This window comes from Miniopterus schreibersii, assembly GCF_964146895.1.
Source record: "Miniopterus schreibersii genome assembly, chromosome: 10".
Classification (NCBI taxonomy): Eukaryota; Metazoa; Chordata; class Mammalia; order Chiroptera; family Miniopteridae; genus Miniopterus; species Miniopterus schreibersii.
In genome coordinates, this window is record NC_138110.1 from 68,470,399 (window position 1) to 68,492,983 (window position 22,585).

Here is a 22,585-nt window from a genome sequence, read left to right on the forward strand (position 1 = left end):
ACCTGCCTCATAGCATCCTTGCAGGGTGCTCGGCATTACACTATATGCCATAGCCAGGCTCAAAAATGTGCCCGCTTGTAGCCGTGGCTGAGACACAGCTGTGATTCTGTACTGCACTGGAACACGTCACAGTTTGGTTTGGGGAGCTGGGGGTTATTTGGTAGTAATGCATGCTGCTCTGGAGGGCAGATCTTCTGCAACTAGTCCTCAACTTTAACAACTGATTGCTGGTTCAGAAAGACATGACTTTTCAGTCACAGAATCCAGAGTAAAGACTTCTCCCCCTGTTTTTTACCGAGTAGCCACCTCACTTATCAGATTGACTGTCCAGTGTTGCAGGGCTTGTGTTCAAATAACCCTTATTTTACTTAGTAATGGCCCCAAAGCGCAAGAGTAGCGATGCTGGCAAATCAGATATGCCAGAGAGAAGCTGGAAAGTGCCTCCTTTAAGTGAAAGGCTGAGACCATTATAAGATATTTTGAGAGAGAGAGAGAGAGAGACCAAATTCATATAACACTTACACTCTATTTTAAGATTACTTGTTGTTATTCTCTAACTTTGCCTAATTTATAAATTAAACTTTACCATAAGTGCCTATTTATAGAAAACAAACATGATACGCATAGGGTCCGGCACTGTCTGCAGCTTCAGGCCTCCACTGGGGTCTTGGCACGTATCCCCCACAGATGATGGGAAACTACTGTAGTTTTGTTTTCCTCGGTGGCCTAGATGTAAAATATCTCTGGGCTGAAGAGCAGAGATTAAGTCTCTTAACTACCGTAAATTTAGTTGTGATGTGAAAAAATGGTAACATTTAGAAGAGAGATGACGAGGGATGAATCCTGAAGCCTCAGTTTCACCTTTTCAATATTATTTTTCTACTGACCGTAGAGGAGCCAGTCCTCTCGTGTACCCCGCACTCACACACAGAGTGGGAGCGCTCGGCCGAGGTAAAAGAAAAAGGGAAACCCAGCGAGAGCGGGAGGACTGGGGTGGTCCTTGCTGCACCTGCGGGCCCGGCGCCTCGGCCAGAGGACTCGGCCGTTGCAGCAGCTTTTCCTTGTCAGCCGCCTCCAGCGGCAACCGGAGGCGGCTCCAAAGCTGATGACAATCCAGCGAGTGTCAGTCAGTACTTTTCTTCTCCCACCCACTGTTGCTTTTGCTGGGTTTTGTCATTTGTGTTCCTTTTATTATTACTGAGTGGCGGGGAGGAGAGCAAGTAAGGGAGCTGACACTGTGCTTCCAGAAGCCAGGGAGGGAGCACCAGCATCCTGTTTAAGTCGGTTTTGTCTCCTGCCGCTCCCTGCTCTAGGTAAGCACGGGGAAGGGCCCCTTGTTTCGGCCTGCCCCCCCTTTCCGCCTCCCTGGGCCTAGAGATACATCCCGGCCGAGGTGGGGAGCGGGTTCCTGTCCACTGGGCGCCGCGTCTCCCGGGGCTGCTTTCCAGCCCCCGTGTCCAGATAGTTGGCAGTTTCTTGTGTCAGGTGGTTCCAGAGGAGGAACCTCTGAAATTCAGATGCCATTCCCTGGGGAAGGGTCAGGATTTTCCGATACATCTTAGAGTAGTTTCCTTTTGTCCTGTTTTTCACGGATGCTAAAGTGTTATTCTCACATATGGGGCCACAGCCAACTAGACAGCTCTGCACAGCCAAAGAAAACAGCCTCAAAATACAAAGGAACCCACGGTCTAGGAAAACATATTTGCCAAGGATGCATCTGATAAGGGGCTAATTTCCAAGGTGTACAAAGAACTCCTACTACTCAGCAGAGGAACACAAACAACCCATTAAGAAATGGGCAAAGGACCTGAATAGACACTTCTCCAAAGAGGACGTGCAGATGGCCAAGAGACACATGAGAAAGTGCTCAACTTCGCTAATCATCAGAGAGATGCAAATTGAAACCACAAAGAGGTGTCACCTCACACCTGTCAGAATGGCACCATCAACAAATCAACAAACAAGCGCTGGCGAGGGTGTGGAGAAAGGGGAACCCTAGTACACTGCTGGTGGGAATGCAGACTGGTGCAGCCACTATGGAAAACAGTATGGAGGTTCCTCTAAAAATTAAAAATGGAGCTGCCTTTTGACCCAGTGATCCCACTCCTAGGAATATATCCTAAGAATCCTGAAACGCTAATCAGAAAGAATATATGCACCCCAATGTTCATAGCAGCACAGTTTACAATAGCCAAGATCTGGAAACAGCCCAGGTGCCCATCAGTAGATGAGTGGACAAAAAGCTGTGGGACATTTACACCATGGAATACTACGCAGCTGTAAAAAAGAAGAATCTCGTACCCATCGGGACAGTATGGACGGACCTGGAGAGTATTCTGCTGAGTGAAATAAGCCAGGCAGAGAAAGACAAACATCACATGATCTCACTTATACGTAGAATCTGAAGAACTTAGTAAACTGATGAACAGAATAGATTCAATGACATGGAAGCATAGATGAGACTGACGAATGTCAGAGGGATGGAGGAGGGCGGGTGGGTGGAGGGGGAGAGAGTAACCAAAGAATTTATGTGCATATATGCACAACCCAAGGACATGGACAATGGTGGGGAGAGAGACTGGGGAGGGGGTGGGATGGGGTGAAACGGGTCATTGGGGAGAAAAAGGGACATCTGTAATATTTTTAACTAACTAAATAACTAAATAAATAAATAAAGTGTGTTATTCTCTCTATTAAATATTTGTTGAAAAACCAGTTCACGCTTGGCAGATAGACACAATTGGGTTAAAAGTCCTGAGCCTACCCGACAAGTTTAGCACATGATTTTCTGCCTCCATGTGACCCACATGGAGTCACAGCACCTCCTAGGCAGTATTCTCACAAAAAGAGAAAGCCAAGCCTTAGAGCTAAATGGTACAACAAGGAAGCATGGAGATTCAGAATGCAAGACATTTTATAGGACACCTTGACAAGACTTGTCACCCCAACAAGGCCATGCATTATGAAAAATAAATAGTAGGGACTATTCTAGTTTAAAAGAGATATCAGAGACATAATTATCGGAGACATAGTGTAGACTTTGATTCAAACAAACTCATTTTAATAGAGGAAATACCAACATGGGCCGTGTGTTATGTCATAGTAAGGAATGACTGCCAGTTCTGTTGGCTACAGGACTGGCATAGTTGCCCTTTTTTTTTTTCAGAGTTGTATAGAGAAGTAATTAGGAATGAAATGTTATGATATCTGGAATTTGCCTTCAAATATTTAGGCAAAGAGAGAAAGATGCTTCTAATCCATCCCTTTCGAAGGCTCAATGAAGGAAATGTGGCAGACTGTTTATAAAAATGTTAGGTTTCCACCAGCAGTGTATAGGGAATTGTTTTACTTTTCTCTCTACGTCCGTGTATGTTTGAAAATATTTGACTTATTATTAATCTAAAATAAAGATAAAAATAGATAAATGCATTCCTAGAATATTAACTTCCAAAAAATAATTATCTGTGGTAATCCCTGAGTGTGATGTAAGGTTAATTTGCCCACATTCCCCATTATGACGCAAAGAATTCCTAGGACATGAGTGATTGCTGGACTCAAACCTTCCCATAGACCACTGGCAGGAGAATAAATTGGTGCAACTTCAGTGGAGAGCAATTAGCAATAACTCCCAAAAGGACAATCGTTCTGACTTCTAGAAATTTATCCTATGGATATGAGCAAAGGTGTCCTATGAGATGTTCAAGGACATTCACCGTAACACTGCTTATAACAGAAAGGAACTGGAAGTGACCAGTCTATCAATAAAGAACTGGTTAAAGATATTATAACCACTCGGGAAATGTAATATTTACACATCCTTTAAAAATAATGTAGTTTATCTTGCCATGGCCAGTGTTCCTCGGTTAAGCATCGTCACATGCACGGAAAGGTCACCCGTTCGATTCCCAGTTGCCCAGGTTGTGGGTTTGACCCCTGGTCAGGGTGCGTGCAGGAGGCAACCAATTGATATTTCTTTCTCTCTCTCCCTCTCCTTTCCTCTCTCTCTAAAAATCAATAAAAACATTTTTAAAAATATTAAAATGTACTAGATCTATATTGCTGACATGGAAGTATTTCCAAAATATATGAAGTTTAAAAATAAAAAATAGAGACAATTATAAACCCATTGGAGTTCTAAAAAAAAATAAAATACAATAAATGGGTAACAGTAATTATCCCCTGGGTGTAGAATTGACAGGAGAGGAGATTTTTACTTTTCACTTTATATATTTGAATATTTATCATGTACATATATTATTTTCTATTATAAAAGGGAAAAGAATTTGAATTAAGAAAAATTATCTTATGAATGTAATTAGAAAAGTGATTCTGCTAGGGGGAAATTTATAAACATAATTTTTAAAATGTAAATTATATACTGTTTTAAAGTAACAAATATAATTATTCCTTCTATGGTATTGGTAAATTATGCAAAATTATATGAAATTCTGTTTGAAAGTACTTGGAACTCTTCAAATGATATTACATAAAAGATGGAATTTTACTGTCTTTAAGTGCAAATTATAGCTAAGAACACACTAGAGAAATATTTCAGTTTATCTGCCATGGGACTAATTGGCTTTAAATATGCATTAACTTTCTATATCGGAAAATTAGACTTAGTGCTTGTGGCATCTACTGTGCTTCAAATACTTTGGTTCATCGTCTCACTGAGTTCTCAGAGTTCCCTGCAGGGTGCATGGTATCAGTGATTTCTAGGTGAAGAAACTGAGTCTGGGGGCATTAATCGACATGCTCAAAGTCACACAAGTAAATTGTCAGGAGCCCAAGTCAGTTTGCGTGGCTTATTGCTCTGCCATACTGCCTGCTTTATTTGGGGAGAACCAGAGGGAAAATAAGAGAAAATCATCTGGCCCTTGATCCCCGCCTTTACTTATTTCTTGTTTTCAGCAACTAGCTCTGCTTTATGAGCTTGCCTTACGTCCTAGCAGAAGGAACTTAGAGGGCGCAGTGTGAGTCCAGGATGCTGAATAGTGTATTAGCTGCATTTTCCTGGATGTTTCTAGTAAAATGGAGAATTAACAGCTCAGTGATCTTTTTATTCCCCAGATATTGTGGATGCTTTATCAGATCCAAAGAAGTTTCTTTCAATTACGGAAAAAAGAGCAGACCAGATGAGAGCTATGGGCATCGAAACCGTAAGTAGGAAGAGTTAGTAAAGACATCCAAGTGGGGGAAATTTAGTTGTCAAACAGTGATTACAAGAGCAAGACAAAGTAATAATATAACAGGTTCAAAGAAGGTTTTTGAAACTGAACTTAATCAATTCACCTGAATAGTTTCAAGCATCAATGAGAGGGTAGCATATTTAATAAAATGTGACCACCACCTGAAAATCCCACTTCTTCAACATGGCTTAACTCACAAATAGGGACCCTTTCCCCATTTGAAAACAATCCATTGATAAAAATATAAGATGCTTTTGTGATACATTGAAATACTAGCCAACCCAATTCAGTAGGTTAATGAAATGGACGTTTATGATTTTGTTATTTTTTTACCAGTTTTACATCCAACCTTCTCCCATTTCAGTGCACAGTTGGGTGGTTGTTTCTTTGATTGTAAAGTTCCCCTTATCACGCTCCTCGGTTTGGAGTGGAAGCAACAATCTCCCCAGTAGCTAATAAAAGAGAAGGTATAATACCCTGCTTGCAAAGGCACTGGGTCTTCTTTCCTTGGCTTCACCCTTTGTCTCGAGCCTGCGGAAACCATATCATGTTTCCTCCTGCCAGGTGAAGATCCATCCATGAAGACAGGTTGCAAGGAAGAAGATGAGTGGGACAGTCTGGATTCAGCAATGTGTGCAAGGCAGTTGAACTTGACGTGCCATTCATTTGGGTTAATATAAACATTTCTATTCCAGAGTGACATAGCTGATGTGCCCAGTGACACTTCTAAGAATGACAAGAAAGGAAAGGCCAACACTGCCAAAACAAACGTGACCCCACAGAGCAGCTCTGAGCTCAGACCCACCACCACGGCCGCCTTGGGGTCCGGCATGGAAGCCAAGAAAGGTAAAGGAATGTTGTTTGGGCTTCTTATCTGTTCTGGCAATTTTAGACTCTTTTTAAAAAGTCTCTCGTGAGGGTAGTTAGAATTGTTAATTTTGCCAATTTTTATTGGCCCATAAAACTCAAGAGCAACATGTTTTCTTGTGGATTGGATGAAATGCTTAATTTCTCTGATTGTTTAATGGACAGGCAACATTTGTATTTCATCTGCTGGATCTCCTGCACCTTAGTTACCATGAGTACAATATCCACAGTTTTAGAAAATGTTTAAATTCCAGGTCTTTCTGAAGCATGTTCACATGGGGAATTTCACTAACACCTCCCCCTCTCTTCTGGATACCCCACGATAGACACATACTTACCTGATCAACCAATAGGTCCATGAACCAACAGAATCATGATTGTTCAGACATTTCTAAATTCCAAACCTTAAAAAATAAATAAATAAATTCTCTTATTGACAGTTTTTTCCCACCTGTAGATATTTAGCATCCAGGGATTATTTATTTTTAAAATTATCAGATGGGCATTTGAAGGCCAATTCTTTGTGGTTACCTGTGGATGAAACAAAAGATCGTAAGAGGTGTCATGCAAAAGACTGATGTATCCCATGTGCTAATACTCAGCCTGCATGTGGAGAAACAGCTAACTGGTTGATTTCCATTCTTAGCGGCCATGTATGCCTTCTGATTGGACAGGGCCATTCCATATTCTTAATTAAATACTTTAAATATCCTCCTTGACCGTTACTAAACTCAGTCTTCTTACTTTAATTAGAATTTTTCTTTTTCCTACTGATTTTTCACTCAGTATATATATTTCCCAATTATATGGGAATTCACTGCCCTTAGTATAAGGAAATCAAGTTGCTTTTACACTTAGTGCACACAATGCTGCAGTTTAAGATAAGAAACTACAGGCTTTCCCAAACCAAAGCAACATAGTAATTTAGCAGGAAACTAAGTGTGCATTGAGCTTTATAAAACAAATTACAAAATGACTGCACACAAAGCAGCTGACATTGTATGTTGCCTGCAGCTGTTTTTCTGTTCCTCCCCAGAAAGAACCTGGAGCAAGTTAATGATCTAGGCGTTGGGCTTTCCCTGCCGGCGCTGGCCATTGTTACCATTAGCCACTCGGCTAGACACGGACATGGAAAATGGGAGAGTTTTTGTTTAATGAAAGCTCTTGTGTCACACCCGTAGTGAAAAGACATTTGTAATTATAGTGAGTTAAATAGCCTGAAAAACAGTGCAGTGTGACCAGCTTACAGAGGACAGAAGTAAACCTGGTTCTAGAAGGGAACATTCTTGCATTTGGAACTGCCTCATCGCCGATTCCAAAAAAGGCTACATTTGAAGGAGCCAAATAGCTCTCACTGCCACTCCAGTCTCCTTGGCAGCTGTCCTGAGAAAGAGGGTCTACACACTGCTTCATTTGGGCCTTTTATTCAGGAGACTTGGAAGCCTACTCTAAGTGACAGGGCTAGGTTATGAGACATGCCTTCACACCTTCAGAGACCTCACGTGGCCAGAGAGGTAAGATAGGGCAGACCTCCGCACTGGCTGACCCCTCAGAACAGGAGAGGAGAGGGAATCCCTCCCAGCAGGGTCCCTTGGAATACTTACGGATGAGATCCCAAGCGAGCTGGGCCTTGTAACATAGGTCTGACTTAAATACGAATAGATAGTGGAGGAGCCAAAAGAAGGCAGACTGGGAAGAAGCCACATAGGAAGCAACCTAGATCTGGAGGGAAAGGGGACAGAGGAATGCTGATAGGTAGTGGTGAGTACTTCACTTTTCCTGGCCTAGAAAGGGTTCTGGGACCACCCTGAAAAGGCAATGGGGAATGACAGTCAAAGGAGTATTTTAAGAAGACTTAATATAGTCTTAGCAGAAGAACTCGTGAAAAGGGGGAAATAGATGCTAAGGGCCGGTTAAGAATTACGGTATTCGTGCTGCTATTATAACACTGTTCACGCTATGTGTTTATATTATATTTATATAACATGATAACAGCCAGAGAAAGGAGTGATTGCAAGCAAGAGCACACTTCCTTCATCAGTGTATCCTGGGAACCATGCCCAGTAACAATCTAGCAGTCTCTTTTCTTAGCAAGTAAATGGCTGATTAATGAACAACGCATCCAGTGGCAAAGAGAGCCTGGATTAAGCTGGAAGTAGTTTGGGAGAAAGAATAGGAGAAAGAAAGAATAGGTATAAGTTGGTACTTATTGGGCCCTAGGGAGGATGAGGCCCAGAGACTTTAAGGACAGGTTACAGATAGATGGTGCCATTGAGAGAAGTAGAGAGGTCAAGAGGAGGAACAGATTTTGGTGAAATGATTGTGGTCCTGGAGGTCATTGAGTTCAAGTTGTTGTTGATACATCTGAGCAGAAACGTGGGCAGCAGAGCTATGGTAGGTCAAGAGGAGGGAGGAGGGACAGAGAGAGAGACACACACACAGAGAGAAGGGGGGAGAGGAATATGAGAATGCTTGGAAATGAATGGAAAAAACAGATCTATGTTATCGGAAGAATGAGTTTGGAGAAGGTATTGTAGATCATCCAGGGAAGTGAAGACTGCAAAGTTAATGTTGCATAAGACATGCTTTGATGGTGAAGATGGAAAACAGTTTAGAAAAATTTGATGATTAAGGTATGAAATGATTGTCATGGAGGACAGTAGCATGGTGCTAGGAACCAATGAAAAGAAAGTGAAAGAAAATGCAAGAGAGGGGTATTTATTGAAACAAAGCTCTGAGGAAGAGCTGGATTAAGAGAAAAGGAGAGATTCTGCTTTCTAAGGAGGGAATAGAGGTGTTCTGTCTGAGTCAAGAAGGACGAATGAAGAGAAGTTTCAGGGTGGAAAGGCGGAACTCTGCCAGAAGCTGTATCAGTTAGCATGTGCCGCATAACACACAACCTCAAGTTTTAGTGACTGGAAACTACCACCATTTACTGAGGTCATGTGTCATTGGATTGGTTGGTCTGAGCTGGTTTGGCTGATCTCTGTGTGTCTTGCTCATGCATCTGTGGGTGGCTGGTTGGTTGGACTGGAGGCTAAATATGGGATGGCCTCTCATGTGTCTTTCAGTTGGCAAGTTGTCTCACATCATCCAGCAGCCTAAATAGGCTTGCCGTGTGGTGCCCGCAGAGTGTCAAGGGCAGCTGTTTTCCAGCTTCTGCTAGTGTGCTATTGGGCAAAGCAAGTTGCAAGGTTAGCCCATATTCAAGGGATAGAGAAATAGACTCCACCTCCTGATGAGAGGGGGAAATTGTGGCCCTTTTTGCAGTGTAACACAGATAGACTCCATCAGACCTCAGAAGTTGGACAGGTGGTCCTCTGCTAAGGAAGATGGAGACAGAACTGAAGAATAAATCCGTTTCTGAAGTATAGAAACATTTTGGACTAGCCTCTGGCCAGAATAGGACAACTAAGAAATGTGAAGTTTGGCCACAGAGCGTACAGGCCCCAGGTGACGATCGGTGACATGAATTAAATCCATGTAGCTTCATCTCATTACTTCTTCAGCGGTGCCCAGAAGATTAGCACAGAGAAGAGCTTAGGGAGACCCAAGCCTGAGACTGTCATAATGTGTATGGTGTGGTACCAGAGAGATTTGGGAGTCTAAGTGATAAGGGACTGCATCATCAAGAGCTGTCGGACACACTGCTCTAGACAGAACTGCGCATGTACCAGTTCCTGTTGCAGAGTGTGTTTCTTTCTAACGATCATTTATAGGAACTACGACTTGTACAAGTTATTTGTATCTTTCTCAAAAAATGAAAAACCAGGAGATAGAGGCTTATGTTTCCGTAGGTCCCTATTAATCAAGATTTAGTTGAACAAAACAAAAAAAAGTCTCGTCAGATGGGGTCACACTCTGAAGATTTGTTAGATCTCTTGAGGACCTTGTATGCCCTCAATCCCATATGTTCATTTTATAGTGAGAGAAAAGAGACCCGAAGGTAGGGAGCTTTTAGCCTTCCCAGATTCACTCTTCGGCCCAAATCAGCTTGGGATGTCAGACTTAAGAGGTAGGAGAGCAGCCTCATAGTTCCTCGACACCCCTAACATAAAATGCTGCAGATCACAAGACTGATTTATCTCAGATCACAAGACTGATGCTTCTTTTCCAGCCCTGCCAGCCTCGCGCTGGGTGTGCGCATCTTATTAAAATGAATGAAACTGAAAACAAGGGCCTGGACCGTGATGCCTCTCTTTCTTGGCTATCTAACACCTAGACTATGGGCTTCTGATGGAAACCAGCGATGGTACAGAGTGTGCATTCATTTTGTTTGCCTAAGATGAAAATCAGAAGCCAAATGGAATGGGTTCAGGATTCGTCTACACCTGTGGTTGCCATGACAACCCTGGCCTAGCTCACTCAGATAGCAGGATAGCCTAATATATTTCTCCAGGTCCTCCAGACAGCATCCTGGTTTCATCTCATTATTTCCTGGATGTTAAAGGCTTTGCTGTGCTCAAAATTAAGTGTGAAAAAAGGAAGCTGGAAAAAAGTTTGGGTCTTTGATGGTGATGAAGTTGGGATAGAGCTGGGAGTTAACTGACTGGCGTGATATGCCTTGAAATGCAAAGAGAAAAGTAATTGCATTGGATGCCGTAGGGCCTGGTCAGATTTCCCTTATGGAGTCCGCACTCATCCCCCAGCTTCTGGGACTATTTGGCTGATGGCAGATCACAGCTACACATTTCTCCCCGGGGAGTTGCCTTCAGACCATGGGAATTGTCTTTCCTGGAAATGCCTGGAAGGTTTTGTAAACCCTCTGAAGGCTTCAGCTGACTGAAATGGAGTTGCAAAAGCCCAGACTCCTTGCTGGAAGGTAGAACAAGCCTGGAGCGTCATTTATGCTCAAGAGCTCTTAATAGGATCAGGCTGGAACTAGCCCCTGGCTGCTTCCTCTGCCCTGTTCTGCTTCTCTCACTCCCTTAAGGCTTTCTCCCAGGAGCCTTCCCTCAACAAGTTATATCCACTCAAATCCCAGTGCCCGGCTCTGCTCCTAGGGAACCCCACCTAAGACAGTAAGCATTTCAGCTGTGTCTAGTTCATTGCTTTGGGATAAGAAATTAAGATGTTTATATCCATAACATTGCTTGTAAAGCTGTTTCAGAGTCTTTAGATGAGATTTCAAAACTGTGACTTTTCTATTTTGAGTTATTCTCTCTGACTTTTAGGATACATGGTGTCTAATATTTTTTTTCTTTTAAGGTATTGAACTTATCCCTCAAGTGAGGATAGAAGATTTAAAGCAGATGAAGGTAAAATTGCTCAGTAGTTTTCCAAGTACTCTTTTTAAATTTTTTTTAATTATCTGACAGCCAGCTTTATTCAATTAATTTTTAAATTTTAAGTTTTATTTTTTATTTTTTTCCATATTTATAACTGGTCACTGTTAGGAGACAGTGATTTTTTTTTTCTGTGAAGTATTATTATTATTATTATTGAAAGTATTACAGATGTCCGCTTTTTCCCCCCATTGATCCTCTCCACCCAGCATCCACTCCCCCCCAGGTCTTCTCCACACTGTGTCCATAGGTCCTGTATATACTCACCTAAGTTCTCTTATATTCTGCATATTGGCAAAACCAATCTATCTTTGTTTTCACCAAGTGTAATCATTGTGGCTACAGAAATTTATTTTGGATGCTCTTTGTTTCTGCCACAGGCCTATTTGAAGCATTTAAAGAAACAGCAGAAGGAGCTAAATTCTTTAAAGAAGAAACATGCAAAGGTACAGTTTGTGTGCATACTTACATATTTTGGGGGTAGTTTTGTTTGCCTCTTTGCTTGGGGTTTTTTCTTTTAGCTTTTCTGATGAAACCCTAACACTACTATTTTGTGTTATGGAGCCATGAATTCTTCACTGCCAAAAACACTACTTAGTAACTACTACCAGACAACTGCACAGCAGTATGTGCATTTTAACTGGTTAGGAATTAAATTAAAGCAGAATCCTTTTGGGCCTGGCCAGTGTGGCTCAGTGATTGAGTCTTGACCCAGGAACCTAGAGGGCACAGTTCCATTCCCAGTCAGGGCACATGCCCAGATTGCAGATTCGGTCCCCAGTAGGCAACCAGTGATGTTTCTCTCTCATCAATGTTTCTCTCTCTCTATCCCTCTCTCTCTCTAAAAATCAATAAAAACATATTTAAAAAAGAAAGAAAAATCCCTTTGAAGTCCATTGTCACTGATGTATAATGTACCTTTCTGACAGTTATTTCAAAGGCATAACAGCGCTTCACTCATTTAAAAATTATTTAATAAAATGACTTTACCTAAACTAGTGGCCTAACTGTTGAAGACCAGCTCACAATCTTAGCCTCTAGGTACCAACATTCCCGGGGTTGCTGGCAAATAGTTGGCCACACACAGTGCATGGAGGGAGATGCTGACAGACTCTAACCCTCTCACCCAGGGCCCCTAGAGAGCAAGCTCTTCTCACTTCCCCCTATTATGTAAACTCTGCTCCGTGGCCTACTTCTGAAATACAGTGATTTTTCCTTTTTATCCATAAAAAGAAGTCTTTTGACAGTGATAGAGAGAAATTATAAGAGCGAGTTGCAAATTGAAGAGTGCAACAGGAGGAGCCTGAGGAATTCCCCCCCGGGGTGGAAAAACATCATAGCGCCTTCCTGCGCTCCAGTCTCTGCTCACAGAGAAAGGCAGAAAATGGAATCGCTCCTTTCCTTCCAAGCTGCATCACGCTGCTTTCGCTGGGGGAATAATATATCCCCTCTTCCATTAAGGGCAGTGAGAGCAAGAGAAACTTAGTTTCTTCAAAGGACCTCTGAGTTCTTTTAAACTCATTCTGCATTCTCACTTCTTTATACTCTGACCCAAGCCTCAAACCGAGGCAGTTGCTGCAGAGCTGGACTTGAGTGATGGACCTCTGTGTCACTCCAGGTATTAAGATGCAAAGAGCATGGCCTGGAGCTCTGTCATTTCTTTAACAGTGTGTGCTACTTTGAGAAATGCAGCCTAGTGTTGGCCTGGTAATAGTCCCTGTATTATTCACCTGATGGCTTAATGGATTTGCTGATATCGCAGTCACTTCAAAGATTGTTTGCTCCTAAATTTCATGAAGAATTTTATTCAGTGGAATCCCTTTCATTGCCCGTAGGAGAAACTTGCTACAGACTTTTAATAAGTGGGGGACTATTGGAGACAGAGCTGTTTAAAGTAGTGATTTTAGCTTGTTGATCACGGAGAACAATCTAGAATATGGAAAGGAAATAAAAAAGGAGTGAAAAAAGGAAATAAAAGAGAATGAAACCTGGAATGACTTTAATTACTAGGAATAGAGCTGGTACCCATATGGCAAGGCCTTCTTAAAAAACAGGTTTTGCCCTGTTGGCAAGCAATAATGATAATAAATTCCCCCAGCCTTTCCATGAAACAATATCTACAAACTTTTTATAACAGTTTTGAAGCCATCTAAGATGGGGCTAAAATTTTCCACCTCAAAGCCTTGGGTTATAAAATTACTTATCATAAAGGGAAGGTGGCCTGGGTTACCCTCCCAGCTACAGTGCCCATGGCTCAACCTTGACCCTGGGTAACTAAGAGCAGAGATCATTACTTAGCCCATTGTTCAGTGACTGTAGGGAACCCTCAGCTCTTACATATCAGCCTCGGTAAATAATTCCATTCCTCAGACCTAAAGGGAAGCAGAGAATCCATGAACTAAATCCCAGTGGTTTAAGAAGTAAGTGTGTGGTCCAAAAGAGAACGTATTTCCAAACTTGAAGATTAGCTGCTGGATAGAGAAGAAATAGTGGTGTGAATATAAGAATCTGCAATTTTCAAAAGAGAGCCGTAGACATGGGTGTGTGATCTGCTGTTAAGATAGTGAGAAGGAAAGAAAAGAGGGGTAATTGCCATTTGAGCCCCAAATGAGATCAAGATGCTAGTTAACATACCGTTTTTGGAAAATGGCAGTGGTCAATTGCTTTTGACCCTGTCAGTGCAGCTACTTGTCTCTCACTTTCTTGAACCATCTTTACCGTTTGAAATGGAAACTAGGGGAATGGTCATCAAGGGCCCATTAGATGAGACACAAAAAAAACAGAACTAATCAACAGTGATCCCACCCTGTTACTTTCATTAAGAGATAGGCATGTTTTTCAATTGTCCGATGTGGTCAGATTCTTACAGCAAAAATTTAAAACCCAAAGTTAGATAAATATCCCCAATGCCATGTTAGAAGGAGAATTGCAACTCGGATGCTGGTAGGACCCAGCAAGAAGGCAGTGAAGGAAGTTGTCCAAAGGGCACGTCTGACTCCACTCCCACCGCTGGTGCCTCGAGAGCCTATGGGCCAGCTTCTTTCTCTAATGGAGAATAGTGAAATCTGAAGTCTTTATGAATTTCTTAATCTTTCAGTACTGGCCACTAATTCAACCTTTTCCTGAAATACCATGTAGGTTTAAAAAAAAGGAGTGAAAGAAAAAACTGTATCTGCAGACTGGATTCATCCCTTGGGCCACCAGTTTGCAATATCAGCATTAGATGAGTCAAATAAAATGCCTGAGAGACTAAAACTTGGCATGTCAGTAAAGCTACTAATGGAAAATTTGCTGTTTGTTATGCAAGCAATTTAGCTGATAACATCAAGACTGCTGTTAAACTCATCAATTGTAATTCATGGCAAGACCCCAATAAGAGACCTACAACTCTGCCACCCACAGAGGCAGTTTACTGGTAATCTCAGAGTTGCATGCTGAGCAAACGTGATTTACTCAGATTTTTCAGCATCATCAGTCACAAGAGTGAATTGCAGAAGTTTTTCCCAAAAGAAGCCTGAATTCTCTCTTAACTTCTATAAGAAATATATACAGCCCTGCCAGTGTGGTTCAGTGGTTGAATATTGATCCAAGAACCGGGAGATCAGGGTTCAATTGCCGGTCAAGGCACATGGTGGGGTTGCGGGCTCGATCCCCAATAGGGGGCGTGCAGGAGGCAGCCGATCAGTGACTCTCCCATCATTGATGTTTCTGTCTCTCCCTCTCCATTCCTCTCCCTGAAATCAATCAATCAATAAAAAATAAAAGAAACAAACATACAAATTTGGCTCAAAGCTGTACATTTATTCCCCCAAAATGGCCCAATGAAGATTGACTTTTTTTTTAACCCTCTCTGGAGGATATGTTTTTATTGTTTTTTTGTTTTGTTTTGTTTTTTTAGAGAGGAAGGGAGAGAGAGAAAGAGACAAACATCTGTTGCCTCCCATGCACACCCAACCGGGGATAGAACCCACAACCTAGGCATGTGCCTTGACTGGGAATCGAACAGGCAACCTTTTGGTGTAGGGGGCGATGCTCCAACCAACTGAGCCACCCTGCCTGGGCAAGATTGACTTTTAAGTGAACACATTTAATCTTAGTACTCTTGATCTGAATGAATAAAAAAAGGTGTATTCTTCTATAGTATCTCACGATTTAATTAAGGACCAAAAGAAAAAATCAATGATAGACTTTTTTGAGTGAAAATGGGCTTGAGATTATTTCCTGGCTCCTCTGTTTTACATAGTGGGAAGTTGAGGCTTGACCCCTGTCACATGACGATCCCTGTTCCTTTGTGAAAGGAGACTTACTGTCTGAGAACCGGATTATCCCAAAACACTGCAGTAATCATCGCCTATCACACAGGGATAGAGTTTTAAGGACATAGAGAAACACAGAGATAATTTTTCAAGACCAGCTATCTTGTTATTTGTATTAACTGTAATTTTAATTCAGTATGCTTCTGATTTTTCAAATTATTTCTGCATACACTAGGTGACTGTACAGCTCATACCCAACCCATGAATTATGTTGGGCAAATGGATCGTGTGCATTTTTCTAATTTAAAAAAATGAAGCCTGGAAAAATTTTACAAGGCTATTTGGTAAATTATTAACTGACCTGGGACCGGTATCCAAGTTCTCCTGCAACTTTACCATGCTAATATTTTATTCATGCAACAAATATGTATTGGGCATCTATTTGTACCAAGTTCTGTGCCCCAAACATAGAAGGCCTGCCCTGCCCTTATAGAGCGTATTTTATAGACTTGAGTCCATCGTGAACACCTTTTATGGCACAAACAGCCTCATTCCTCGTATCTGATTGGTTTCCTAGGTTTGCCAGAATATTTCCATAAGAAATAGCCTGTGTCAAGCCTCAGAGCCTCTCCTTTTCCTGTGCTGCACTGTAATATGTAAAGAAACAATCTTTACCCTCCTTCCAGCGGTATTTGCAAGAGACATAGGAATGTGGCACCTCTAATGTTCTAATCTAGGCTTGCCTATAGTTCCTCATTTATTTGCCCAGGAAATTTAATACATGTGCTAGGCAGGCAGGATGAATTCTAAATCTTTGGAGGTAGACTAAGAATAGGGCATTTGAGCAGGATTTTTTTTTCCCATGGCCATGCAAGAGCAGTGAAATCCATTTAAATAAGGATATGTCAAGTGTAAATCTATTCCCCAGGGCAGGAGCTTAAGCTTGGAGGAAGTACTTATTGATTTTAATTATTCTGGTTGCTGTCTCTTATCCCAAGTTACTCTCTGAATATCATCGTGGATATTGACTAAATAGGCTTGTATGTAACTATTTTGAATAAGGTATAACAGGCATGTGAAATATGATTTATATTATATTTACTTTTAATCCAAACAACCCTATGAAGTAGGTATCACTATCCCAATAGCAAAGATGAACAGACTGAGAGGGTAAGGATTTGAGACCAAAGAACCCAAGTCATTAACCCAGTGCCACATTGCAGAATCCCTGACTAGTGGTTTATAACATAGCAATGCACACACATTGGTAATATGGCTGAATTTATTTGCTGTTCCAACAACAAATTAAGGATGACACTATTACATGTAATTCCTTGACACCCCTCCCAAATCCACATCAAGATAACACCCCCTTGGACCACCTCGATTGTCCCATTGCCAGTACCTGTTCTGAGAACCTCCATTCAGCACCATTCTTTCCATGACTTCTCCCAAAGGCGTTTATGCACCAGACAAGAATGTGGGGACCTTATGTACCAATGCATTTCTGAAGAATATATGTATAAACAAATGGTGGATCGAGTCTTGTGTTAATTTACTAACAGGGCTGGGAAAATAAGGAAATCTTGGTAAATTTAAAAATCCCTTCCGCATCTACATTTTATCAAATCTTTTAGAGATGTTCATAAATTAGGTTTGCTTAAAGTCAAGCCTACCTTAGGAAGAAAATTATTTATTTAAGTAAGTCACTCACTTTTTAAAAAATAAGCAAAAGGAAATATGGCCATGAGCATGGTTATAAAACCTAAATAGTGTCATCTATCCATTTCAGTCTCAAATACCATTTCATTTCTCTAAGTTTCTCAAGAGTCAGACTAGGGTATAACATCAAGTACCAGTTGCAGATTGTACTGATTTCCTCTGTGTTTGGGTGGCTGAGCAGCTAAGGAAATCTGATTTCAGATAAGTCACTGGCTGTGGGCAAATTATCAGGAGGAGAGAATGTTTATAGAGAAATACTTATTTTCAAAGCGTTGCAACCCCAGTTTCAGTGACTGAATGAAGCAGATGGGAAATAGTTTAAATACCTGTAAGGCTGAAGACCAGAGCTCCTGAACACTGTCATCCTCAAGAATGCTGGTGAAGACACCGAGTGGCAAGGATTAGAAGTCCCTGTCACTCACAACGACATTGCCAATTCTCATGTGTGATGATGGTTTTCAAGGCCTTCCCAAATGTGCCAGGTGTTTAGAAGCCATATCACATGATGAATAGTTATTCTGAGCATATAAAGGAGTGTGGCAGCTGAAGTAGTCAGTGACACTGTAATAACTTTGTATTGTGACATGGTTACTAGACTGACCGTGGTGATCGTTTCATAAGGTATGTAAATGTCAAATCACTATATTGTACACCTGAAACTAATATTATATTGTATGTTAACTATACTTTAATGAATAATACCTTTTTTAAAAAAAAAGAAATATGGTATGTGAGGACCAATGTGGGGAAGGGACAGTAGACTAATTAAGTGTCTCAGCAGAACAAAGATGAATAGGTGGAAGTTCTGTGGAGACATATATGTGCAGAAGAAAGGACTTTGAGATGATTCATGCCGCCCGGTGGTGGGCAGGGCTGTCTTTGGAGGTGCGCGTGTTCATTAGGCTGAGGCTAGAGACTTCCTAGTTGGGGATATTCCTGTACAAGAGACTGTTAATATGCTGGATGGGACATTGCAAGTTCTTCCAGTTCCCAGGCTCAGTGACTCCTTAATACCCAAACCAATCCCCTTGGAAAGCTGGTGAAAATTATGCCAGCCACACAGAGGGCACCGTGTGTCAGCCATGCTAAGAGTCCAGCTTATAAGCGCCAATTCTTCCCATCCAGGAGCACAGTACCATGCAGAAGTTACACTGCACGCAAGTTGACAAGATCGTGGCACAGTATGACAAAGAGAAGTCGACTCATGAGAAAATCCTGGAGAAGGCAATGAAGAAGAAGGGGTAATCCTGTTTATTTCCTTCTGGAAGCCTTTGCCTTTTTATATTTTGGGTTTTTTCCATAGTTTAGCTTCCTGTTTAGGCTAAGGAAGAACTTCATCCTAATTCTGTTTCCATCATTAAAAATTATTCCTGGGAAATAAGAGACTCGTTCAGCTGAAAGGCATGATTCGAGTAGAAAAGAGCTTTATTCAAGTTCTGCAGCTGTAGGTTAACAACAGAGTAACTATGTCTCTCCTGTGTTTTCTTGGAGGCGAGTGGGGAAGGGAAAAAATGACAAGCTAAAGCTGAAAAGATCTGGAATTACAGGAATAATTTTGCATAGCCAGAAAATAAAAGATACGGTCGATGCACTCAAAAAAATGCAACCTTTTATTTTTAATATTTCAAGAATATTTAGCTTGTGCTACAGAGAAGACTGTTGAGTAAAACCGATCGTTGCATTTACTGTGAAAGATTTGTCTCTAGAATTAAGTCAGGAGAATGTTTCGTTAATGCAAGCTCACCACCAAATAAGACGAGAGGAGAAACATATTCAGGGCCAGCCATTGAGAAGTAACAGGTTTGATGAGATATCTGGCATTTTTTAGAATATTGCTTCTCCCAGAGAAACACTCTCAGTGAGTAATACAGTGAAGCATTCTGACTTAGGCCATAATAAATCAGAGCGCATATGCTGAAGACAGAAACTCAGAACATGTTCTGGTTTCAGCAATGATATGGATAGTCCAAAAGGGAAAAAATATCACCGAAGGAAGTAGCAGTGGTTGCTGGGCAATTTCCTGGTATGCATTTTCTGATCACAATAGAATAATAGGCCCAGATCACCCTAATATGCCAAGAAATGCTATTTTCTCCCTGCCTGGCATGTGTCAAAGACAGAAATCTGGCTTTACAACCAAAATGGAAGAATTAAGAATTCACTTCAAGGCTGAGGGCCTATTTTCCAGTTTTTATCCCAAATAATATTTTATCGAATAAATGAAAAACAGCTCAAAGAAAAGCAGGAACCAGAATGGAAACTCTGACAACAGACCCTTAACAATGAAATAATTGTGAGGCCTGAAGTGTCTCTTTGTGTAGTGGCTGAATGGAGTAATCATGATACAGAATTTCGTAAGGTACGCATCTATTACTAGAAAAATTGATGCTGCCCAATGAGCCATGGCCTCCCGTGTCTGATGAACAGACTGGCTTCATCAGAAAGCTTTGTAGCAAAGGCCCACGGGGATGGGAAGATATCTAACGTCTGGCATGCATTTGCGGTTTTCCATTTTCAGGGGAAGTAATTGTCTGGAGATGAAAAAAGAAACAGAAATTAAAATTCAGACACTGACATCAGATCACAAATCTAAGGTAAGAAAATGCCTATTTTTACAGCAGCAACCTGCAGAAGACACTTTGTAATTTTTTCGAAGGTACCTAGTGTAAATCAGAAACACCATTAGCCTGGGGTTAGTCAGGGTAGTGAAAGGGTCCGGGTCCCAGACCTATGGCTTCGAGAAAAGCCATTTCATGGAGCATCTTTTCCTTCATCTGTAGAAATAGGCTAACAATGTTTGTTTTTCTGCCTCAGAGACATCAAGCGAAACAATAAATGAATACACTAAAAGGAAATACCGTATAAAATACAGACTATAGAAGTAACAAACATGACCGAAAACCATTTGACTAGGGGACTGAGTAACTCTGACACTCCATCCTAACTTTGCTGTGGAAGTTTGTGCTAAGAAAAAAATCAAGAGTTAATATTCTAAGAGATAAGCCTAATTACTCCTGTGTCCTCAAAGACACAAGAAAATAGGAATTTGGGACACCTTAATTAAGTTGGTGGACTTTTGGAGAAGTAAACGCTAAGTTCCAGTCAAAAACATAAATAATTCTAGCAGTGATAATAGTTATAAAAAAAAAAAAAAACTTAAGGAAGGCTCCCAACGATAGCTCTTGGTCAAACCAGCCAGCCTCTGTGTGTACACATGCAGTCCTGCCATCCAGCCCAGTGACCCTGCTGATAAATGGCCCAGCCACGCTGGCCAGGCTGAAGTGCTCCTTGGTGCTCTGTGCCTTGTGTCTGTCCTGCCAGGAAGTCTATAGAAGCAGTGAGCCATGTGTCTTAGAGTTGTTCCCCATTCTCTCTTTCTCTCTGTAACTGGAATGTTTGAGAATTGACGCCCGTGCAGCATGCCATGATTTTGAGAGGCTTTGCAGAAATAGGAAAGTAGAAACCTTGGCCCCTATCAGTTAGCTTTTGCTGCATTATAAGCCGTGCCAAAGTGTGGTGTCTTAAGACAGCTACCATTTATTAGCTCACAAGTCAGTGGGTCAGAAATGTGGGCTGTACTCAACCGGGTGGTTTTTCTACTGATTTTGGCTCCTGTGTCTGCAGTGAGCTGGATTTGTGGCCTCACTCGGATATCTGCTGGTTCGCTGGCTACTGGTTATTTTTTTCAACCTCTCCCCTTTGAGCAGGCTAGTGCAGGCTCAGTCACAGGGCAGCCTCGGGGTCCCAGACAGGCAAAAGGGCAAGCACTGAGCCTCTGATTGCACCCCACTTGCTGCTGGCTTATGACTAAAGCAAGTCACGAGGTCAGCCGGGTTCAAGGAGGTGGAGAAATAGCCTCTAGCTCTTGATGAGAGGAGCTATAAAACTACATTGCAAAGAGCACTGATGTGGCATCTGTCGGGTTGGCACAGTAAGTCATGATCCAGAAATAAGAGAGCCCACCCCCTCGCTTGGGACCTGTGGCCTGGTGGAACTGAAACCAGAAAAGCATGAGGCATTGAAGAGAATTCTGATAGAATTGGTAAAGCAGTCTAGGCAAAGGTAGACGGTGAAATAATGGGCCATCATGAAATATTTAGAGCCAAAGTGATCGGCTTTTTAAATAAGCTATGACTTCCCGATTCCCATTGATTGGTACGTATTTTTCTCAGGTCATAGGTGTCCAGGGATTCACGGAGTAAATTGGTAGGAGGGATCTAAAATGCATGAATAATATTGTGATGCTGTTTTATACCTGAAAGATGAGAATTCCAGGTGACACCATCCCCTTTTTCCCGCATAGGTCAAAGAGATTGTGGCACAGCACACAAAGGAGTGGTCAGAAATGATCAACACCCACAGCGCCGAGGAGCAGGAAATCCGGGACCTGCATCTCAGCCAGCAGTGCGAGCTGCTGAGGAAGCTCCTGATCAGCGCCCACGAGCAGCAGACCCAGCAGCTGAAACTGTCCCACGACAGGTAGGAGAGTCAGCCACCTCCAAAACAAGCTCCTCGTTCTTAAGGAACACGAATTTTGCATGTGTGAGCTGAGGTAGCAAGTGAAATCAACTTGACATGTACTATTGAGCCTTCAGATATATTATATGATTGATGTGAGCAAGGTGAACTATAAGAAATGGCTTGTGCCATCCAGGGCCTTACATGTGTTAAGATATTGACATTCACATGAAAAACTAAGTCAAATTACCGGTAGTGGATGATACATAGCGAAAGTGTCATGGGACACACAGCATCCAGCCTAAAAGAGCACTGGGGCCTCCAGAGTGGCCTTTGAAAATGATCTGGAGTCACTTAGAAAGAGAAGAAACAGGAGGTAAAGACCAACCAGGGAAGCTCCTAGGACGACTGGGACGGTCACTCCGTGGCTCAAAGTGGAGAGACCCTCCCGTTGCATTATTAGGGCTTCCGCAAGTTTTAGAGAGTCCTGATCCAGAAGCAGCAAAGAAGGGTCAGTTTACTTTGGTCTCGCCCTACTTCAGCATACTGAATATTACATGTAAACGACCTGCAGAAGATGAGCTGCCCCCCCACACACACACACCAAGGACATCCATGTCAGTTACTCCATGTGATCACAGCGCTCACAGCCTGCTTGCTTTTCCTGCTGTGCCCACTCTATGCCACAGTTAAGGCCTATTGTATACATGAAAGAGGAGGAACTAGAAGCATTATACAAACAAATCGACAAGAAACTTTTAAAATGCTAACAGTATAGATATCTGATTACATTCCCAAACTCCCCACC

General features: G+C 41.9%; 1 protein-coding gene across 4 annotated transcripts in view; it reads left to right on the top strand.

Moving 5' to 3' along the window:
• PLCB4 (phospholipase C beta 4) overlaps positions 1 to 22,585 on the top strand; it is a 300,552-nt gene that overhangs the window by 266,170 nt on the left and 11,797 nt on the right. For all 4 annotated transcript variants that reach the window (XM_081150345.1, XM_081150343.1, XM_081150344.1 and 1 more), the window contains exons 27-33: positions 5,071 to 5,159; positions 5,885 to 6,035; positions 11,265 to 11,314; positions 11,722 to 11,787; positions 18,445 to 18,560; positions 19,838 to 19,913; positions 21,623 to 21,798. In XM_081150345.1, the coding sequence (XP_081006471.1) occupies positions 5,071 to 5,159; positions 5,885 to 6,035; positions 11,265 to 11,314; positions 11,722 to 11,787; positions 18,445 to 18,560; positions 19,838 to 19,913; positions 21,623 to 21,798 (724 nt within the window). The remainder of the gene's footprint in view (positions 1 to 5,070; positions 5,160 to 5,884; positions 6,036 to 11,264; positions 11,315 to 11,721; positions 11,788 to 18,444; positions 18,561 to 19,837; positions 19,914 to 21,622; positions 21,799 to 22,585) is intronic.